Below are 22,537 nucleotides of genomic sequence, written 5' to 3'. Positions count from 1 at the left end.
CACAGCTCCATCTCATGCAACGTGCATGTTAAAGAATATCACGCCCACGCAGCTTCGCACATACCGCATACATAGGGGAGCCCAATTAAAGTCATCTCTTCCTCCCCAGCCAAGGAGGATGGCTCCGCGAGGTGTGTTTGCTGGCAGTGGAACAACAACAGGAAGATTGACTTGTTTGCCTTTGCTTCTGGTTTCAGTTCCATGCTTGCTCATTAAAAGCTTCCCGCATGAGAGCCAGGGAGATTTAGCAAGTAAATATGAGCGTCAGATGAAAACAAAGGAAGTTGGGATTTGGTTCATTTGGATGACTAGCAGCATCTGCCCAGACTGTGCATGTTGCATTAGGATAGATTGGGGATCTTTAAAAATATCCCTTGTGCTTCCTTCATAGCCACCAAACAGCATCTCTCTGAATCAGGTGGCTCTTGGCCCAATTTTACAGGGACTTGTGAGTTTCCATGAACCCCTTAAGATATATTACATGGACCCGGTCTCCATACAGGGATGAGCATCTGCCTTCAGAGACCGACTGCCTTTAGGCATCACAAGCTGCGACCTCTGAAAATGAAACACCCTCAAATCACCAGTCACTTGTGGAAACCTCAGCTGGTGGATTTGACTCTCATTCAGAGTTTCCCATCAGTAGCTGGACTCCTCTTCCCACCAGGGTTAGCCCTGCGCTCCGGCGGCTAAGGGATGGATCTTGTAAGCGAGTACAGTAGGCACGCTGCTTATGACAGGAGGCTCTGATCTCACTGTGACAGCCAGCAGCATGGACTGCCATTGATCCCAGCAGGGGTCCTAGCTGGACGTGTAATTCTCTATTCCCTTTGCTGAGTCCATGGCATAAACGGAAAGGTTATTTAGTATTTCAGAGCGCCTGTAAGTCTGCCCAGTGCCTCACAGCTAGCGAACACTAAGCCAATTGCTGTGGAAGGGCTGGAGCTGCTCAAACTGTTCGCAATGCTGGCAATGTGGGCAGATTTTCTGGTATAGAAATTTCAGAGTATTTGGCCCAGAAGCCCTCTCCCCCCGACCATTTCTTTCCAAGCCACTCTTTCCTGATCTGAGATTTGAGAGGGACAACACACGTTGCATTGGAAAAGCGACAGCTCGGAGCTCTGTGATTCTGCAGTTACTCTGCTGGGCTCCGTGTGCATCTTTGTGTTATATGCAGTTAGCATCATAGACTGGGAGTCCTCCAAGGGGCCTACCCTCCCTTGGAAATCCCAAAAGTAAAATGCAGACAGAGCTGTAAAAATAGGCTTTTAGGAATGACTGAATAAAGGGGTGAGCTCGCGGTCTAGTGGATGAAGTCACAGAAGCCCGTTTCCAGCTATGAAGTAACAGGAGTAGCCGTTCCTTGTACAGGGCAGGCCCAGGAAGGAAGACTTGGACAGAAGGATCACGTGAGCATCAATAGATTTTTCTGAAAGAACTACTCTAGGAGATTGCATAAAAGGGTTATTATTTCTTCATTGTCTGAGCATTAACAAGCACGGCTCCAGGAGGGAACTAGATGTTTGCAGGGACACGTGCATAGGAGAAAAGAAATGCAATGCTTAATTATGGTTTCAGGGGAAGGATCCAGGTTCTGACCCCCCGACCAGCCTGGGGGGAGGTAGTTTGCATCTCTGCCACCAAGTACTTTAACAGCCAGAGCCACTCTCCCCTTTGTTACAGAAAACCTACGTCAGTGCCGCTGGCTCAGCTGTATTCCCTTTCTCTCCTCCAACCCATGTACAGCTAAGGATAGCGTCTGGAGGCACTTCATCTGGCAAGAATCCCGGGGGCACGGGAAAAAATATTTATAAATAAGCTTATCTAACGCTTGGTCTCAGCGGGCACTGGGTTTTTAACTCCTATCGTGTTTGACAACTTATTCTCTTTCATGCCAACCTCTGAATGCCCCTTGCCGGATGCCAGAGGCACGCGGCACTGACAGAAACCCTGCACTCTGCAGAGAGGCTGCCCCACGTCACCTGGGAGATGGGCAGTAACACTGCGCTCTCCTCCTTGGCTACATATGCCTGCACACTTCCAAAAGCAGGTCCTGGGCAGGCTGCTTGTGCAGAATAACAAAGCTGCTGGGTCTAGAGGGGTTGGCAGGAGTGGAGGTCCAGAAGGACGGACCCCTAGGAGAAAAGGCTGAGGTGACCTGTTGTCTGCAGGAGTTTGGGAGATAGGAACAAGCAGGGAACTCAGAGGGGGAGTGATGAGAGAGCACGGGTCTCACCCCAGCCGGGGAGAGACAAGGTGCTCTCGCTTTGCTGTTAGCAGAGGGGGAAAGCCACCCATCACCCCCTCCTTCATATGAAATGTTACTCCCCATCTTATAAACCAGGGTATCCTGTATTGGATCATAATTGCAGCAGTGGGACTCTTTCTCCCCTAGCTGCATTGCAGTCGGAAATGGAGGACTGCAGGAAGCTGGTTGATTCCTTCCCTGGCGTCACACCCCTGCAATCGATGGAGGGTCACTGGGCATGATTTTATGCCGAGTATGTAAGAGCTGGTGATTTCTTGGTGGTTTCTTGAGGACGGTCATCATGCTCTTCCTCCTGGCTCTAGCCAGACTCCATCTAAGGCAGCAGGGCTCTCTGCGCGCTCACAGCCAACTGCAGCAAAGTCATGTCTGTCTTGGAGCGGTGTGGGGGGAGTGACCTAGTTTCCTTCTATCTCCATCTGCTGCAATGAGCTGATTAACAGCGTTTTGGAAGGAACAAGCCCAGGAGCGCGGTGCGTGGCTCTCTGGATGCCACCTCCTTCGCGGCCTCAATTCCACAAGGCATGGGACACGTGCCTGGGGTGGCACAGCAGCCAGAGGGAGCGCTCACATGCTGGGCGGTACGTGTGTCCCGTTGTGCCTGCCCAGATAGGGACTGCAGGAAAACTCACGTGGGTGGAAACTTGCCAAGAAGCAAGAGCAAGACTGTATTTATAACAAGCTACCTGGTTATTTTTCAGATGCTTTTAGCCTCCTGTGCGTGGAAGTCTGGGAAATGGTACCATTGGTGTTGATGGACATCCCCTCCTAACCTATATTCATGTCACTGGTTATTTCTCCCCAGATGAAGCACTCTGCATTTATCATTAATATATGGGGAAACATGTTGGCCAGCTCTTCAGCGGTCGCTGCAGAGAAGCCAGAGATGGAGCAAACCATGGGAATTCGTTTCTTCCTCACCCTTGCTTGGAAGATGCCGAGGCATCCTGTGCAGAAACCGGTTCTGCTCCCTGCACCCCACCCTGCTGTGTGGACAAACCGGAGATCTTGGTCCTTAGGGCTGTTGAATATAATAGCCTCATCCATATCCCTGTCATCCTATCCCCTCCCTTTTTTAGAAGGAGCCCAAAGCCAGGAAAGACTTTGGGAGGAAAAATGCTTAGAGTCAAAGAGCCAGGCAGAGGTGAGAAGACATTTAGGCATCAAAGTGGTGGGATCTTTTACAATATCTTGCCTAAATATATAAGATCAGGGGACTGACAAGCTCAAACACATGTTTGAGACAGAGAGATGCAAGGGGATTTGAAGGAAGCAGACAGCAACAAGGAAATGGTGAGGGCAAGCACTGAACAAGCCTAGGAAAGAACATCCTGAAACTAGGAAGGAAATCCAGCTCCTTCCAGCAGTTTCAGCTGAGGCTCTGTTCAAAGTCAGAGCTTTTTATTTAATATACAAGGCAACAAAACCTGAAGATGTTACCATGGAAACGATGCAGTTAATGGTAGCAGGAGCCGGGACATCTGGCATCCAACTGCTCTTCCAGCCAAGCTGGCTCTTTCCTGGGAGCGGGGGAGCGGGTCGTGACTTTGGGGGCCCCCTTTATGACTCGTCCTTAGATACGTCACGTGGCCGTAATGTGTGCGAAAACATTTGTGCTGGAGGGATCGCCGTGCGGTGAAATCCAGCGACTGGGAGATTCATTCCTGCGACGGGATCTGCTCAGGAGATCACAGAGGTCTCCCCATGATGTGTGTGATCCCACTATGATGGCAGTGAATCAAGAGCAAAGGGAATAGGGCAGTTGAGGGATCGGATAGTTAAAGCCACATCAGTAACGAGGGAATTAATTGCAGTGTCCTTTGTTCCTGGGTCTGAGCAGGAATGCCAAAGAAACCAGTAAATTCTTTGTGAGAAACACAAGGCTTCCCTTGATATTTGCAGCAGCCACTGAACAGCTAGTGACCCTGCTGGGGCTGGTGGAACATAATAGCTTGCGTTTGGGTAGTACATTTTATCCCAGAGGATCTCCGCAAACCGAGTAAACTCCAGCTTGGCTTCTCAGGGCAAAACTTCCCGGTACGTGATCCATGCACATGCGTGCGGATGAATATAAGGACGTGTATGCAGGGTTTCACATACATGCATTCAGTGTCTCCTCCTCCGGTGGAAGAAGCAGCTGTTTAACCACGCTTAGTCGCACAATAGTGTAGGCTGAGAAGCGAGAACTGAGACAGCGGTCAGCTGAAATGGGAAGAGACGGTGCCTGCCTAGGAAGGGACCTGTGCCAGGACACCTTCTTTGCCCTGAATGGCACATACCCGCAATGAGCCCAAGCTTCATGCTGGAGCGCTGGTTATTCATTGACTCAAAGGGAAGGGGTGGTAACTAGTGAAGGCCCCGACAGACAGACATGTACATTGGCTGCGTGTATCAGTGTGAATTGTACTGGGATTGGGAATGGACAGATGTGCGGCGAGAGCGGGGTTCCTACATCAGGTAGCGGTTGCAGTGCCTTGTTTGTAGGTGGCGGGGGAACAGCCGCTTTGCAGTGGAAGCAGACGGGCAAATCCTGAACCAGTGTCACCGACGCCGGGGAGTTTTCAAGTTGATTCTCTGATGATTCTCTTTTTTTTTAGTGAATTCAGTAAAGATATCGTGTTTTAGGGTTTATCTGCTACCGTTTTAGGACCTTACACCTTTCCATGCCCTGAATTACCCATGGGGCTTCCTAGAGAATCCTGCTCTGCGTTTAATTCTTGGTGGAGAGATTTGTCAGGGCGTGTCTACACGCGCGCATTTAACGCACATTAGCTCAATTTAAGGTGCATGAAGGGCCCTTAATGCGCCCTTCATGCACCTTAAAAATGGCAATTTAAGGCTATTCAAGCTTAAATTTGATACCTGCATAAAGCAGGAATTAAATTTACGTGCGAATAAATCGCGTTAGCAAACGTGTAGACGTGATAATATGCACTAACGCGTTGTGTGTCCATTGACTTGGAACTAACTGTAGTACCAAGTCAGTCCGCACGCCTGCGTTAATGCGCATCAGCACGTGCATGTGTAGATGTGAAGCTAAATCACCTTAATGCACATTAGGCTAATGCGCATTAAGTTTAGGCAGGTGTAAAAGGGGCTGACCAAACTAAAACCAGCGCATTAAAAAGGAGTCCGACTCTCTCCTTTCCTTCCAGAATACTGAGTGCCTGTCAGGTGCCCGATGACTTCCATGCACGCTTCTCTGCCTTGTCAAGAACCTATATTTATCGGCTAGTGATGGGCTGCTCTTACAACTTCCAAATACCCGTGTTTGAGAGAGATCTGTGTTGGGCTCCCAGAGGAGAGTAAGTATAAACTTCCTGGGAAAACACATGTTCTTTGACTGAATGGACGTTCTTCTGTTTGAATGGGATTTTGTTAAAATTTGGTAAGGTTCCAGGTGTGAGACCAGATCCCCAGCTGGTGTGTGTCTGCATTTCAGTGCAGAGGCCAGTGAAACCCTGCTGATCTACACCGGGGAGGATCTAGCTCTGCATCCCTCTTTCAACAGGATCTGAGTTCACTTCAACGATGGGCTTAACTCACTAATAACCAACAGCAGTGACTCAGTTCAAAAGCCGAGACCCTGTGACCGATGTTCTCAGCAGCGCTAACGCATAGAAAACCACAGTGGAGCTCACCAGAATAACTTTTCGCATCCTCCGTAAAAAGTGAGAGTCATCTAAATGGGCGTTTTCATTGATCCACACAGTGAATGAAATATGATAGTCAGTCAAGGCAGAGTGATCCCACAAGAGAGGTGGGGTACTGAAAGAAGAAGATTGTCAAGGTTCAAGACTCCAGCTCTTTTTTTAATTTTGTTTTTTGTTTTTGCCTCTGAAGATCACTGTAGATCTTTTCCCTGGTTACATTATATTGTGCTGGGTACTGGAATAATGATGAGTGAATGGCACAAGCCAGCAACTGGAGCACTAGATGCAGCCCAGTCCTTTTATGCTACCCTACAATAACAGAGCAGTGGGTATAGTGCTAGCCAACAGGCCCAGGGTAGTGAAGAAGTTATTGCAACTTAGTGCTGCTTGGGAGCACTTCCTAACTTAGTGCCCCTTAATAATATAGCAGCGAATGTGCCGTAGGGGATAAAAATGGTATTGAAAGAACAAGATTCCAGGCTCTAACTTTTAAGGCATTAGCAACAGCGAATTACGCAAACATTGATGAAGAGAGCATGATATTATCTTTTTTTAACCAGGATACACTGAAATAATTATACATTCAAGACAACTGGAGATTTTTCATGACGTTGGAGTAAAGTTGTTTTATAGTTTCTGAGCCAATTACAATAGTTTGGCCACCACTAATGGAATAACTTCACATTTTTTTCATTACCAGCAACAATCCCAGCAGTCCCAGCAGAGGAATGAAGATAACATTGTCCCTACGTTAAATATGTGGGTTTCTTTTCTGTGGGCTGCGAAGGGGAAAAATCTACTTGAAATTGTTAAATTATACGTTGCGTGCATCATACACCCTAATCTCGGGTTTTATGAAATGCCATTTAATTTAGCCCAGATGCTGCAGTTAATTTTCTTAAATGGCAATACCGCACAATGGGTAGGGACAGCATGTAACAAACTCTGAGTGGGAGGCAAATTACTAACAGGACAAATCCTTACTCCAAAAGAAAGCAGGGGGAAATTCGCACTGGCTGCACGAAGAAACTGAATTAGCCCATAAAACCCCCATGGTCCATAAGCGTATTTTACGGAGGTGATTAGGTTAAATTCCCTTAACCCGACTCCCATCCCTTTACCACCAGTAACAATGTTAAGAGCTGTTTGGGACTCGTTTTAACTGCAGGAAATTTTAATGAAAAAGGTCTTTGTTGAAATGTGTCAGAAAGTGTTTGGATTTTTGTTGGAAAACTAAAACATTTCCACCCAAATCAAAAAGCGTACTGCCTTTTTCAACAAAAAAATAATAAAAAAGATTGAAAACAGACACGTTCTGTGATAACTTCCATTGGGGTAAAATAACCTCCCCCCAAACCCTTTTAATAAAACAACTGAGATGTTTTCTGAGCTCTTGGGAGTTGAAGGGTGATTGGAAGACTTTGTTTGGCTTTCTGCTCTTCATGCTGTTTGTTCAGGAAGGATCTGCCTAGGATGCTGCTTGGACAGTTTTAATGGGAGTACCTGGATACCGAAGTCATCAAAACCCTTGGATAGATACTCCCGTCTGCCAGGTTACAGGCTGTTAGAGAGGGGGCAGAATACACATCTGGATCTAGACTCTGGACATCCTTGGGCATCAATGCCGTCCCGCACTTCAGTGTTTGGTTTGGGCCGTTACAGGATAACCAAACTCGTTCCTAGAAAAACCCTGGTCTGTTTGACCCCGAGACATGGGTTCGGATTCATTTTCCAACTGAATTGAACTTTGACCCCAGTGACATTGTTGATCAAAACCTCCCCTAGCCACAGGCCTGCCTCCCGCCTCCTTCTTCCGGTCCTTATACCTGTGTCTTTGTGTTATTTCAGCCACTTGAATGTGCCAGCCATGCAGGAAGCTGCGCAGTTCCTGCTGGGCACCCACGATTTCAGCACTTTCCGCTCCATCTGTGCCGACACGCCTTACAAGTCCCCAATTAAAACCATCATTCACGTAGACATCAGACCCTTTTCCAGCTTCCTGTCGTACCACTACATACACAGGTAAGACTCCAGAGAGCTTCTTTGATCGTTCACGTTGAATCAAGACCCTAGCCCTGCCAGGAGACACATTTTTCTGCTCCTTCCTTGGCACGTACAGACCCCACCCAGCGGCAAAGCCCTACTTTGACTGACTCTGCCATTCGCACTGGCCTAGTTTGTTACTGGTGACTTCCCCATGGAGCCGTTTGATTGTGGGTTGAGGATTGGGGAGCCCAGAAGTCTTTTGATTGCCATGAAACAGAAAATGTTTCAATCCTCAGTGGCCCTCAGGGCCTGCGCTGAGATGAAGGGGGTAGATCAATGGTGCCTCGACTGCAGCTGCCAAGCCACGTGTGTCTTCTACATGTCATTTTTGGCTTTGTGCGGAAAATGCTCTCAAAGGCTTTGGTTTGCTGTGTGCCTTGGATTCGTCCTTCTTGCACTCGGTAAACACCAAAGAGGCTTACTGCTTTTGAAATCTTATCCCCTGCTGGACGATGCATGAGTTAAACTGCAGTTCTTGTGTCCTTTGAACTGGGGTGTGTTTGCCACAATTTGCCTGGACAAGTTTGCGTTTCTGTGGCCCTTTGACTAACACTGAGTCAGGCAGGACTGAGAGTCGCTGGGCTAGATCCACCCTCTGTTTAGCTCAACTTCCGGGCTGCTGCATTGAAAAGGGTGGGAATCTTCCTGGAAGGGCACTGAAAATGCTGTAAGGAGGCCCCAAACTCTTCCATGCTGCCTATGGGGCTTTTGTGGTCCTGGAATTGCAGCACACAACACTGCCCAGTGGATGCCAGCTTAGCCTTTTGCCACTGCTTGGCTCTTGCAAAGTGTGGGTACAACCTAAACACCCTTCTCCTTGGGAGAGTGGGATCCTCCTCAGCAGAGGAAGGTGCTTTCTTTCACCCTTATTGGTTTGCCTTTCAAAAGTAAACTGTGCTGTTTTCTGCTTCTAAGCCACGTTTTCCTGGTTTCAGAGGAGGAGGAAGCCCCCAGCTTTGTAGCTTTGCAGAGTGACCCTCCATAGATTCCACTACCCTCCGAGCCGTCGGTACCAATAAGTACCATCCTCTGAGCACTGCTGACTACTCACTGCCGCTTGCAAATAGCCCGCTGTTGTCTCTCGCTCTCTGCCTTGGTAACATACTTTGCCAGTGGCATCAGAGAAAGAACTAAGGACACTTGAAAGCAGCATCTGAGTGCATGCTCAGCAGCTTTTTCCCACCCCCTTATTTGCATTGCAGGCTGGGGGGGAATGGCCTGCTGTTTCATTCATCATATGATTTACCAGGTTTGCTGATGAGTCAGACCCCTGGGATGGTCAGCTGTGTGTTGACTCCAGACAGCAGAATGCATGGCGGTTTCACATCCCTCATCCTCTGCTTTTAAAGAGGGAAGCCTCAAACCACCTTGAAAAGTTTCCTGGTGCAAGTTGGTTTGCCTCCGTTTTCATAGGGTGCAAGATAAGTAAGACTGTAGCTGTTGCCTGGGTCAGGTAGGTTAACCCGAGTAGGATTGGGCTTGCTCCGACCAAGTGGGGGTGAAGAGGGTGTTTCAGGCAGTGGGGTTGGTGTGCAGTTGGCACCACTGTTCCCTTTGAACTGCCCCCAGTCCTATATGAGGGTCACTCAACTGCTGGCCGTGCCGTGTAGTAAAGCTGTCGTCCTCAGCAAATTGTGCCCATTAAACATTCCCATGCTGGGGTTGTAGCCCATATCGTCCTGAACTGATTCCTGTCTGGATCGATCAGTTCTGCCTCCCTTGCTCCCCAGCCCTGGAGGGTTTCCATCAGGTACAAAATTCTTCCTTAGGTTCTCTCCTACGCTGTTATGTGGCATTGTTGTAAGCTGTCAAACAGCTTGTGTTCCACCCAAGAGGCAGCTGCATTTTATCCCGAGGAGTGTAAGCTGGTCCCTTTTACTTGTAAAGTGTTCTGGATTAGGGCACAGACCTGTGGGAGGGCATTACTTAAAAAAAACCCTATAGATATAGCTCTCTGGTTTGAGGAACAGGTCATTGGTTGGGGTCACCTGGCTTATAGGATAAAAGGGATAGATGGGGCTGGCATGCGTGCCCAGAAGAAAGCTGTCTTGCGGGTCACGTTTTAAATGAAGAGAAATGGCAGGCTGTGTTGGCTAGGCACCACAAAGCAATCAGGGTTTATAGAGCCGAGCCACTGAAGGGAATCCACATGCACGGGCACAGACAGACCCGTTCTCTCGGCACGGCAGTCCATCTCCTCTGCCTCGTCTTAACCTTGGCCAGCACGCTCCGCTGGGCAGCTGGATAAGCTGCCTTTCCAAGGTGCTCGTGGAGATAGACACCAAGGGAGACCTGGGCTCCATCAGGCTGCAGCATTACTGCCACGTCTCACTCGCCCTGGCAGGACACGAAGTGTATGCTCAGGAACAGCACCACAGGGTAAAACACCCAGGTCTCTGAGATCCCCACCGCGAAACCACATGTCTTAGAGCAGGGATGGGCAATTATTTCGGCTGGAGGGCTGCTTAATGAATTTTAGTGAACTGCCAAGGGCCTCACACATAAAATCTTTCAGAAGATCATCATTTTAACAAATTATAGGTTTAAAAAAATCATATACAAAAAAGTCAAATATCTACTGTAACGTATTTTAACGTTATCTCAAAAAATAATTTTTGTCCTGATTTATGTTTTTTTGTGAGTAGTGTATATAGAGGTGATTGCATAACAGCTCAAAGTAGAGTCTTATCCTTGTATATTGTGTGTGTGTGTGGGAGGGTTGATGTGTTTGTGGGGCCGCTAGGTCCCAGGAGCCAGCCGTGGATGGGGGAAGAGGAGAGGAGCCACATGCAGCAGAGGTCACCTGGGCGGTGCAGGTGAGGTCCATGCACCCCTACATCTGGCCTGCGGCTGCCCCCGCAGCACTCCACGTGGAGCCGAGCTCTGCCTGCTGCTGGCTGGGGCAGCCCACACTGCGCTCCCGCCTGTGCCTGCTGGCCCTGGCCAGTGTGCACAGCTTCCCAGAGGGGCTGCAGCCACCTGGCTACTGCTTGGCTCCCCACACCTCCAGTGCTTCCTCGCCTCCTCCTCCTGTCCCTGCCGTGCCACCCTAGGCAGGGGCGAAGCTGCAGCCGGGTGGTTTCTTCTGCCCCAGCGCACGGGGCTCCAGCTCTGTGGGTGGAAGGTGGCCGAGAGCTTGAGCTGGAGCCCCGCACGCTGGGGCACGAGCTGTTTGGTTGCAGCTTGTCCCCCGTCTCCCCCCCAACCTAGCTGGGTGTCTGCTGCCCATCACTTGCTCCCACAGCTTCCCCGTGCTGCCTCCTGCCCAGAGTGGAGAAGCAGGGGCAGGAGGAGCCACTGGAGGCTGGGGGAGCTGAGCACTACGTGGGTGGCTGCAGCAGAACTGGGAGCAGCCTTGCTGGGAAGCTGCGCACACTGGCAGGGCTGGGGCCGGGCCAGGCGGGAGCGCAGTGCGAGCTGCCCCAGGCAGGAGTGGGTAGGGCTCAGCCCCATGCAGAGCGCTGCGGGTCAGATACAGTCAGTTGGCAGGCATTTACCCATGGGCCAGATCCAATCAGTTGGAGGCTGGATTCAACCCACCGGCCATATTTTGCCCACCCTTGTCTGAACCACATCCTGTGTTGTAAAAGTAACCTACTAGCAGGCAACTTGGGGAACTGGGAGCTGCCGTACCCCGGTGGTATGGAGCCTTGCATGAGCAAATGCACTCTGCAAGTCTGCTTCTCTCATCTCCGATCTGTGAACCTGTGGGTTTCTAATGTGGGTCAGCTCTTTTTCTCTGTGTGTGTGCGTGCGCTTGCTTTTAATCTAGCCCTGCTGATTTCAATTTGAAAAGGGACTTGGCAGTTTCTAGTATATCTTGCTACAATCCATCCCATGCTTTGCCAAAATAGTTTGAGCGAACCTAAAAGCTGGAGCAGAAACATCAAGCTCGTGGCTGGAGGGATACTTCTGCCATATCCTGTTGACACAGAGTCAAGCTTGTGTTATTTGATGAGTCACTTTCACAATGCTGCACTGTTAATATATTTAATGAGCATTTAGGCTCTGTTGAAAAGAAGCTGATTTCATTGGGATTTAGGTGTTTAATTCTCTTAGACTCCTTTGAAGAGCTCAGAGTTAATGATCAGTCTTAATATTATTTTTTTGCTTTAGGGAAGATACACAATTCTGCACATGGCAAGGGAGGGCTGGTTTTGGTAATGGTGAAAGTTAATCTGTAAGCGGTTCCTAGGGGGACAGCTGGAGAAGCAAAACTCAGTACCCACCATTTCCAAACATTGAGCTGTGTCCATAAATGAGAGCGCAGCTGGGTGCATTTCTTTATCGATGTATCACTGTGACATGAACTTGCACAGAGAGGCCCGGGCATCCGTTTACAGCGTATAAAGAGATTTTCAGGCTAATCTAAGATTTATTTTATTTTCGAAGGATGGAATACAGAGAATGATAAACCATCATCTCCCAGTCAAATAATGCAGCTTTTCTTTCTATTTGTTCCTTCACTTCCAAACTAAAACCAAGCCTCTGAATTGACCACTTGTCTGTCTCAAAGGGCAACTGTTGGAACGGTTCCTTCCATCAAACTCTGCATCGCCTGGCAACAGTGGAAGTAAAGTTAATGCTTCGTCTGTACGAAACCCTCCTGAATGCAAAGCCATGTTGGAGATTTCATCCCATCACTTATTCCTTGGGAGCAGTCGTTCCATCACCTGTTTGTCGATGAATACGCATTATTCATTGCAAGGTGCTGGGTGCTGCCAAGTGAAAAGGCAGCCCAGAGTATTGCTGACAAGCAGAATCATGGGTGGTATCAGCAAGAAAAAGAAAGTTCTCCTTGATGGAAAAAAAAAGGAAAAATCTAGAGAATTTAATGGAGAAGCAGATTCTTCCTCTAGGTCAGTGATTCTCGATCAGGGCGACATCCTGGGTGCCTTGAGATCCGTGGGGTGCCATGTCGTGTTAGTACAGTTAGGTGTGCAAACTTGATTCAAAATAAACCCAGAGATTTCAAGTAGGAATCCAAAGTGTTAAAAACATTTTGCCCCGTTGTGGGCTTTCTGAGTGCTTTGCAACGGAAGAATTGCTCCTGGTGCTTTTGTGTAGTCAGACAAAATGAAAACTAAGAGCTGGCATTTTCTGAAGAGTGGCTCAAGTATATCGACAGGTGCTTCGTATCTAAAAAGACTGAGAACCACTGCTCCAGCATGTTTCAAATCCTCTCATTTAGCTTAATTGAGAATGCAAGCTCTTCTTAGTGAAATCTATAGGCAAGCTCTGAAAACTGACAGAAGGGCTCGTTCTTCTTTCAGGTCTGTAGGTGTAGACAGTAATTTCTGTAGCTTGATATTGGTGTCGTCCTTATTTGTCCTCTTTGACCCCAGTACAAGGCATCCCCTAGTCCTGATTTGGGAGTTTAAGTTTCTTAGGCAATCCCAGCACAGGTCCCCAGCAATATGGGGAAGGTTTTCCATCCAGGTATGTAAAGTCCCGGTTTGGATTAGGACAGCTCTTAATGACATCAGTGCTTTGCTGGATCAGGTTCTTAATGCATTTAAAATTGCACATGCAGCGTACACATGTTCAGCAAGTGCATGAATACATGCACCACACACCTACGTGAAGAGAAAGTACGAGTTGTATAGCAGCGCAAGGGCATCGGCATTTTCTGATATGAGCAAAAGTCTGGGGGCAGGAGCTGAAGTTGGATAAGCAGACGTACATCATCACTGTGGGATGTTAGCTGCAATTTGTCTATAAAACCTGTTAGAAAGTGTCTTGCTGTTCCCATCCGCAAATGTTTCCAAGCAGCCCTCTCCACCCTTCAGCACTGCAATGCCCTGACAATGCCTCACAGGTCTGCACGTGACTTCTCCCACCTGCCTCTTCTCTCTTGGGTCGCATGGGAACGTGTCGCAGGAGGCCCCTTTCCCAGTGACTTGCAAACCCAGGCAGTTCTGGGCTGGCCCAAAGCAGGGAGGAACCAGCCAGATGAATTTCTGGTGGTGGCCATACTTTCTTCCCGCCCCCATCTGCCTAAAGCACAGATGGTCCAAATCTCCATAGCCGCCCAATATACCAAGCATTTTGCAAGGGTGTGGGAAGAGACCATGGAGAAATAACAGCCACTTGCACACCGAGATCAGCTATCGAGAGTTACTGAGCGGATTTTGCCTGCACTTGGTTGCCTGAGGAAGTTCACTAAGAGAGGCCATGTATCACGTGGCTTTGTGCGCACACACAATGCCTACGCAGGATGGCCACGGGAGACTTTGTCCCTGCCCAAGTCCTAATGTAGCATTGTGGATGTCTCAAGACCTCTTTTTTAACATCTTTAGATACCAGATCTTTCCTGCCATCAACCCCCAACCTCATGGCGTCAGCAGGAGAGGAGCAGCAGGAGAGGAGCTCTTAGAGCTGTGTTGAGGCGTTCCTCATGCATTTTAAAAGCCTCTTCAAGATGATCCTTCTCATAAACTTTTGGGAGATAGGGGTATGTATGCAGAACAGAAGGCGTGTCTGAACTCAAATTAGCTAGCCTGGGTTAAATAGCAGTAAAGACAAGGTAATTTGGGCTTTAATTCAGATTGACAGCTTGGGGTTGAACCTACAGGGAGTTCTGGGGTTGAACTCAAGCTGTTAGGTCCAAGTTAAAGCCCAAGTAGCCTTATCTTCATCATAGCTTTAACCCGAGTTAAGCACACACTGCATTTTGTACTGTGCACCATGACGGATACTGGCTCCCTTTGCTATGTTTGGTTTTCATTGAACGAGCGTGGGCTGCGTTGCATGCGCACTCTTCAGAGCCAGGTTGCACGCTCCGGCTTGCTGCAGGGCCTTGTGCTGTGTGCGCTGGGGTCTGTGTCTGCAGAGAAGGAAGGTTTGCTCTTGAAGCTTTGCTCCCCAGCACCGGGTTGCACACGCAGATTGGTTGTGAGCTCTGGGCCTTCGGCCTCTGTGGGGAGGGGGTTGTGACCCTATATGGGGGAAAGGCAGGCTCTGATTCAAGGACCATCAGTGCTTCCCTCAATAGCTTTTTGAACCTAATTGCAGGGGCTGTTACTATGCAAGCAGCAGGATTCGGGGAGGAAGAGGAACGTTGTATTGACTGATGACTGAAGTTTACTGAAGATGACTGATGACTCAGTTTAACCGTATCCCAGGCTCTCACCCCTGGCTGGGACTGCCTCTGTCATTGCAGACATGTGGATTCCCTCTGCATGTCAATCAGTCTCCTGACAGGCTTGCTCCAGCCTTTCCAGCAGCATGCGGAGGTTGCGGCACAAATCGCTAAGTGATGAAACACATTCCCCAAAGCCTGCGGTGATCATGTAACCTTGCTCCGTCTTTGTGAACCATTGTACGTCTGGGTAAGAGAAGTGAAACTTAAGACACCCAAAGCACTTGGCAAGAGTAGAAATCACTCATACAGATCCAGTGGGGATTGCTCATCACCCCACATCTCCAGGGTAGATGAGGGGACTTTAATTTGTGAGTGGAAGCTCAACACAGTGCTACTGGTTGGCTAGGAGAACCATTATTGACGTTCGTTTGTCCGCTCTCGCACTGTTATTCAGGTGCAGAATACTGCACCCCTCTATGGGCTTGGTCATTGCACACCAAACTAATGGACACCCAACTGCATGCTGCAGTGCGTTTTCTCAGGCACATCGCGCCCCATGGTTATCAGTCCTCAGTAACATTGCCCCCCTTCCTCTCCGCCGCACAAATGCTGAAATAAATTTACTAGCCAGACTCCATAATAATCCTACGCTGCCAGTGCATTGGGACATATTCCACCCACCAATAGCTCAGCTCTCATCAAGACACCCAATATGGTCCACCCTTTCAAAATCCTTTGACTTTTCCTTACTTGATGGCACGAACAAGGGTCAGCACAAGAACCAATCAATCATTGCATCATCTCTGACCCTACGGTCAGTCAACCTGGATTTAACTGGCCACGCCGTTCCAGTTTCGAACCGGACAGGGTCACTGTGCCTCAAACCTATACCAATGGGGATCTTTGCAATGAAAACAAATGCCCTTGTGGACAAATTCAAACCATGTCCCACATTGTTGACTTGTGTCCATTTACTACGCTACCTGGTGGCCTTCCACCTCTTCGCGTTGGTGATGATATCGCCGTAAGATGGCTGAAACAATACACTGAAGCCGCGTACGTTAAATAAAATAACAATGCTACTGACAGCAGAAACTATAGCGTTTGGAGAGGAGGAAAGTGGGGCTGTCGTCCTGCTCGATCACAACACTGAAGTTAAGGCCCCTGCCTTCACCAAAAAGCAAGCGACTGTGACTTCCCATCCCTTCTGCAAGAGGCTTCTCCTGTGACACGGCCACGCTCCAACCTCCTGCTGGAGCCGTGGGTCAGTGCCGGCTGTAGGGGGATGCTCCACCTGCAAGCCATGCATTGTGAGGTCTGTTGGGGAAAGCTGCCCCTTGCTGTTGCTCTGACTGTCGCACAGAGGTTCCTCGCTGGGGCCATGGCCTCAAGCCAAGCTGGACGGTTACTGAGCACTGGATTTGGATGCAGTTTAGACCGCAGCTGCTCTACTGCAGAATGGCATCATTCTGCCCTGCAGCTGCCAGGGAGGAGCTCTTAGAGCCGCACTGAGATTTCCGAATTCCTGTCTTGCCACCGGGGGCTGGCGCCCGTCTCTTCCGCTAGCCAGGGGCAATTAATCAGGTAGATGGGAAAAGCCCCTTTCTTATGCATCCCAGGGATCCGGTCAAGTCTGCCTGTCTCTGCTTATCAGCCACCCAGCTGGCGGTACTCATGCAGATGTTCAGCCAGGCATGGGCTATAATGGAGAACATAATAGCAGCTCTATTTGCCGCAGTAGCTGTTCTGGGGCAGGTGCGCCGTGCTTCGCTCTGCAAAACACAGAGAGAGTCCAGTCAAAGAGGCTGCAGCCTTTCCCTGCGCTTTGCATTCACCTCCCCGCTTCAGCGGCTGCGGTTTGCATCCCAGCTTCTTGGCAGCACAGCTGGTTTCCTCAGTCCACCTGCATGACAGGTCTCTGCCTGCACTGGGGCTGGCTGGAGATTAGGTCTGAACTCAGGCTACAAGGTACTGACCCATTTTCCCCAAGGGCTGGGTGTGATTCACGTTGGCTGCTGCTTTTTATGGCGGAGAACGGTCCGGATGAGCTACATGTTGCCTCAATGGATACAGAGCAGGGCAGTGAATTTGCAGAGGCAGGGCTCGTGGCACAGCCACGTTGCCTTGTGTGGGTCTCCGTGCAGCCAGGATCTGCGCGGAGTCTGGGCAAGCGCTGGTGACAGGGAGGTTCAGGAGGTAGCAAATATGCAGCCAGGCTGAGGCAAGAGAAGAGGTTGAGGGAAACTGGAAGTATCCTTCCTTGCTGTGAGAATCCTGTGCGTGTTGCTTAAAGACGATGCTCTCAGACCGGGCGTTGTGGGCATTGCCATGTCGGGGCACTGGTTTATAGCGCTCACAGGCTGCATCCTGTTCAGATGGCTTCTGGACGGCCCCAGTTCATAGTTACACACACTCAGTTGCATGCTTGGCAGCAGAATATGCCAAATCCTGTTATAATTCATTGGCCCAGCCCAAAACAATGCTGTCCAGACTGCGGTCCCTCCTGGATTTGGGCAGATGGTTACAGCTTGGATTATTCATGGGCCTGACTTGCCTCTTCACTCTTCCCCTTGTCCCGTTTGCTTTTGTTCTCCTGATTCACGGCAGTTTCCGCCCCCTCGTTGTTGCAGGCCAAGATTTATAATGGCCTTGCAGGCCACGCCAGTGCTGCGGCTTAGCAGGGGCTCGCAGGGAGAGAGGCACGCAGGTCCTGAGTGCCTGGCAAAGCCCTGCAGTCTCAGGGGAGGGTGCAGCCGCAAAGGCTGTAACCGTTTCAAAGCATGAAGCTCCGGTCAGTCGCTCAGCCCCGAGCCCAGGCAGGGAAGGGCTAGCTAATGCAATAGAAACAGCTCCCCCAGAACCAAGAGCCCTTGTTGGGAGCAGCGAATGCTGCAGGGAGATGAGGGAGTTGGGAGCTGCAGCTCAGCGGAGAGCCCGGGAGTCTCCGTTGTGAGCATCCCAGGCTTGGCGGCGATGGATGCTGCTGAGGGTCTGGGAAGAGGGGAAGAGGTTTGTTTTGTCTGCTAGCAGGGCTCCCTGCCCTGTCTCTCCTCTCCCCCGGCCGTCGGGATGGTTTTGAATTCTGTCCTCGTCCTTATCGGAGCCGAACGCCAAACCCGCCTGCTCCTCGCCTTGGACCTGAAATGCAATATCCCCCTGCTCGGCGCTCTCCTAGGGTGTGAAATCAAAGGCAGAGGTGGGGGCGCCACTGCAGGTCTGCTGTGCTGCGGGGCAGGGCCCGAGGCTGCCTGTGTCCAGCCCTTGCAGCACCTTGAGCATGGGGTTGGACTAGATGTGACCTCCTGAGGGCCCTTCCAGCCCTCATCTTCTATTATTCTGTGACTTAACAAAAGAGCATTGCATTTCTAGGGTTAAACTCTGTTTAACTGCTGGGTAAATGCATGCACCTGGTTACCACAGAGCACTTGATGCCCTGTAAATCCCTGCCTCTTGCTAAGTTGTTCCTATTTCTGCCCAGCAGAGACAGCCCCTGTCCAGGATAGCTCACAGCCTGAGCCCTCCTTTAGTCTGAAACACGTATTGAAATCTCCTTCCGTGATCAGTTTGCTGGATTTGGGGCCAGAATAGACAGAGAAGTCAAGGCCATACCCTCATTTTACAGATGGGCATGGAGGCAGGGAGCGATCAAGTGACTTGCCCAAGGTCACACAGGGAGTCTGTGGCAGAGCTGGGACTCACCCCTCCTCCCAAGGTCCATAGACCGCAAGCCCATCCTCCTCCCTGTCTCCAGCCTTCCCTTGGTTGTGGCTGGCTCCACAGGCCGAGCCGTGGTTTCCTGCAGCTTAGCTTCCCGTCTCGCAGGCTCCCCAGCGCTGCTGCCTGCGCTCTGTCTCTGCCTCCTGGGCTCTTTCTATTTTTAGCCTCCGCCACGGACCCGATCCGTAGCAGCGTCGGAGCATGCGTCTCCCAGCACCCGTCCACGCTCGCTCGCCTCGCTGAGTGCTCGCTGCTAGCAGCGCCGATGGGGGAGCCACTCCAGCCCTCTGGAGGTGGCTGCTCCAGGCTCGGTCCCCCCATTTGCTAGCCCCCTTGCCAGCTAAGCACATCAGAGCACGAGGGGGCAGCAGGCCCATTGCCCTTGCTGGAGATGGGCTGTCAACCCTGTCCAATGCAGACAGGTTACAGCTGGGAGAGTCAGGATTTCTGGCTTCATCCTTTCTCTCTTGCTGACCCATGGTGGGAGCTCCTTTGCCAGTGCTGAGAGTAGGGAAGAGTGGCATTGCCCTCTCTGGCCCAGGATAAGGGACCTACTGTTGCTACCAGCTGAAAGGGTTCAAGTGGAGGCAAGCATGTGTTTGAAGTTACGGACCGGGAGTGCAGCCACTGGCTGTCTGCGTGAGGAGAAGGGGAAGGGCGCAGTTTTACATCTGAGGGATCCTTGAGGGCAGCGTGCCAGCGATGTAGCGCTCGCCTAATGGGGTTTGAAATGTGGCCCGGGGAAGTGCAGTCTTGCAGCGAGAGTCTGGGTTCTGCTTCCAGGCTTAGTCTGGCAGAGGTTATTTGCTAAATGGCCTCAATTCATTAGGTATCAAGATTCTTCATTTGCAATTTCCTGGCTGTATTTTTTCCTTCGTGCCGGCGGCTGAGAAACGTACATTAAAACTACAGATGTCACATGCGGCGTGTTAGCGATAGCCGTCCAGCTGGGAGTTATTAAAGCTGGCCCCGCTCTGGGAAGGAGACTTGCTCGGTGATCGGAGCAGGGGCCGGGAGACGAGACTCTTGGGGTCTCTCCCCTGCTCTGCCCCGGGCTCACGGCGTGAGGTTTCTGACATAAGGAGTGAGCTGAAGACCCTATTTGGAGGTCCTACGGGTTGTGGCTTAGCCTGTTTCCTAGCTCTTGGTGTGGCTTGTTCGTCTCTCCGTAGCTCCAAAGAGATCAGCAGATGTCTGCCTGTGTGCACAGAGCAAAGGGGCTGTCCTGGTGAGGGGGTGCATGGAAAGCTGGCTAGATGTTCAAGGTCACGGCCGAACAGCATAGTCCCTTCTGCGGGCAGGAGCCCTGAGCCATGTGGGAAGGTGTGGGCAGCAGGGCCCTGGCATCCAGCTGCTCGAGAGAGACCCAAGCATGCATTGCTTTCATTGTGCTGGTGCTGCTCCGTGAGCAAGATGCTCATCTGTACCCCCTGCTTCTTATGCTTGTTGGTGTGGGCAGCGATTAATGGCTGATGATGCAGAGAGCCCCGTGCCCTGAAGCAGAAATCAGAGGTAGGGGCAGCATTTCTGCATGTCTCCAGAGAACGGGAGAGGGCCAGCCAGGTCTCCCGGAGCAAAGTGGGAATGAAAGGGACTTGCATTCTCCATCGTCCCCTGCTGCTTCCTTCCCCACCTCCTTCTGCTTCCCTCGTCAGCCTCTTCAGGCTTTTTCCTCCCCATATCTTTGCTCCCTTTCCACTTTCTTCAGCAGGTTGAAATTCTGATGGCTTTTCATCCTTCAAATCTTGAATTCTCAAGGAGGGCAGAGGGGAAAGGGACAAAACTACTTGCCTCTTTTTGCCTACAGGCATTGATTCCTACCTCCTGTCTTTGTTGCAAGCTCTTCAGCTTCAGGAAACCATGGAGGTATATCTCCAGTGGCAGGGGAATAGCCGAATTGCCAGACTAGAGCGCTGCAATTCATCTAGCTTAATGGAAAGCACCAGCTGCTTCAGGGGAGAGTGAAGGAAATACCTATCTAGCTGGGTTGTTGGTTGTAGCCATGTTGGTCTAAGGACATTAGACAGGCAAGGTTCTTGGGGAGATGTGATTTTATTAGACCAACTATTTATCTAATATATCTTTTACTAGACCAACTATTTAATTGGTCTAATAAAAGATATCGCATCTCCCCAAAGAGCCTTGCCCGCCTATCTAGCAGGAGATGGTTATGGTTGATGCCAGGTAGCTAGTGATCAGCCTGTGTGTAGAAGTAGGTGGCCTTGTTTCACACGGAAGTGAGTAACAGTAAAATGGTGTTGCAAATTGAGTGCAGGGATCTGGTTTGGTGGACCTCGTTCATTTTCAAAGAATTGGGCAATTGTCAGAGGGTGCAAAGAGTCCAGAAAATAGCCCCTTCTTAATGTTATCGCTGCATGACAAATAAAATAAAAGGTCTAAAAAGCTGGAGGAGAAATCAGTGCTTGGGATACCAGTGCAGTTCTTGTCTGCTCTGGAAGGCTCTGTGGACGACCGGGGATTTAGTAGGACTGCGATGTCAGATGTGAAGCCGGAGCAACCTGATGAAGTACAAAGGGTGGATGGAAGTATTATATTCCAGCTCCCCTGTTTCCATTAGCAGCTACGTAACTCATCTGCCATCTAAACAGCGGTTGGGGAAAGCTCTGTCATGGAAAATTCAACACCCCGGCGAGCCATATGGTTCCAGTCCCAGGGGGTCGCTGAGCTTATGCTGTTCAGGGTTGTAGCCGTTGTCCCCATCGTCTGGCAGACCTAACACTTGGCAGGATGGATATCTGGGCTTTTCCTTTCCTTTTTTGGGCTCTACCTACTTGGAAATGAACGCTGAAGAAAGGCTCAGTGCTTGCGTGGGCAGACCGTGGAGGGCCGGCAGCAGAGCAGGCCCTGGTCCAGGGTGGGCAGACACTTCCAGAACGAGTGATGAGATGCTAGTGAGATGCCATTAGAGGCAAACTGTTTAGTTCAGCTTGTTTGGAAGTAAACAGGCCTCCCCGGCCTGACAGCGTGCTGACAGCCTCTGACTAGCTTGTCTCATTGGGAGGCTGCATCCCAGGCTGATTTGACAGGTAGGAACCATTTTTTGCCGTTTGATTGCAAGCGGGTTTTGCGGGTCAGCACTTGAGCCTGCCTTGGCCGCCCCCAACCCCAAAGTTCGTGGAGACTGTTTGGTCTTCAAAGCATGACCCACGTAACACAGCAGTGGCAGAAGGGTCGGCGGACAGCCTGGGAGCGCTGGCTGTGCCTGGTCCAGCACCCACAGCCGCATCTCCTGGGAGGGCCAGGGTGAGGTTAGGTCTTGAAGACATAGGTAAAGACCTTCAAGCTGAACCAGGACTCCTAGTATCTGACAGTGGCTAACACCAGCTGCATCAAAGGTCTTGGGGGGGGCATCTATGGGCCTATGTGCACCCAGAAAGGTTACTCCCAGGAGCTTAGCTTATGTCACACAGTTTTGGAAGGAATAAACTTCCTCACTCTGCTTTGGAAATCACTAGTGCTGGCTATCCTGGTTACCTGTCTCAGTGTGTAATCCCTTCCTGAATCCCATGCCACCTCTCAGTCCACACGATACCCCGTGCAGTGATTTCCACTGGCTGGTTGTGTATCAGGTGGATGATGCTGTTGCACGTCAGCTTGGGACGTGCTGCCTTTGCAGCTCGTGTAGCCTCCTCTTGCATCGTGAGACAGGGAGAATATCAGTTTCCATTGCTACCGCCTCTTCCACTCAGTATTTGGCACGCTTCTGTCTTGTCCCCTCCTTCCTTCAGCTACAGCACCACTTCCCTGAGC

At 50.4% G+C, this 22,537-nt stretch overlaps 1 protein-coding gene across 2 annotated transcripts in view; it reads left to right on the top strand.

The window, feature by feature from the left end:
• Positions 1-22,537, top strand: part of PUSL1 (pseudouridine synthase like 1) — a 57,606-nt gene that overhangs the window by 22,195 nt on the left and 12,874 nt on the right. For both annotated transcript variants that reach the window (XM_059716658.1, XM_014610101.3), the window contains exons 4-5: positions 5,422-5,571; positions 7,768-7,941. In XM_059716658.1, the coding sequence (XP_059572641.1) occupies positions 5,422-5,571; positions 7,768-7,941 (324 nt within the window). The remainder of the gene's footprint in view (positions 1-5,421; positions 5,572-7,767; positions 7,942-22,537) is intronic.

This window comes from Alligator mississippiensis, chromosome 13 (assembly GCF_030867095.1).
Source record: "Alligator mississippiensis isolate rAllMis1 chromosome 13, rAllMis1, whole genome shotgun sequence".
NCBI lineage: Eukaryota > Metazoa > Chordata > Crocodylia > Alligatoridae > Alligator > Alligator mississippiensis.
This window is presented reverse-complemented; position numbering and strand designations above follow the sequence as displayed.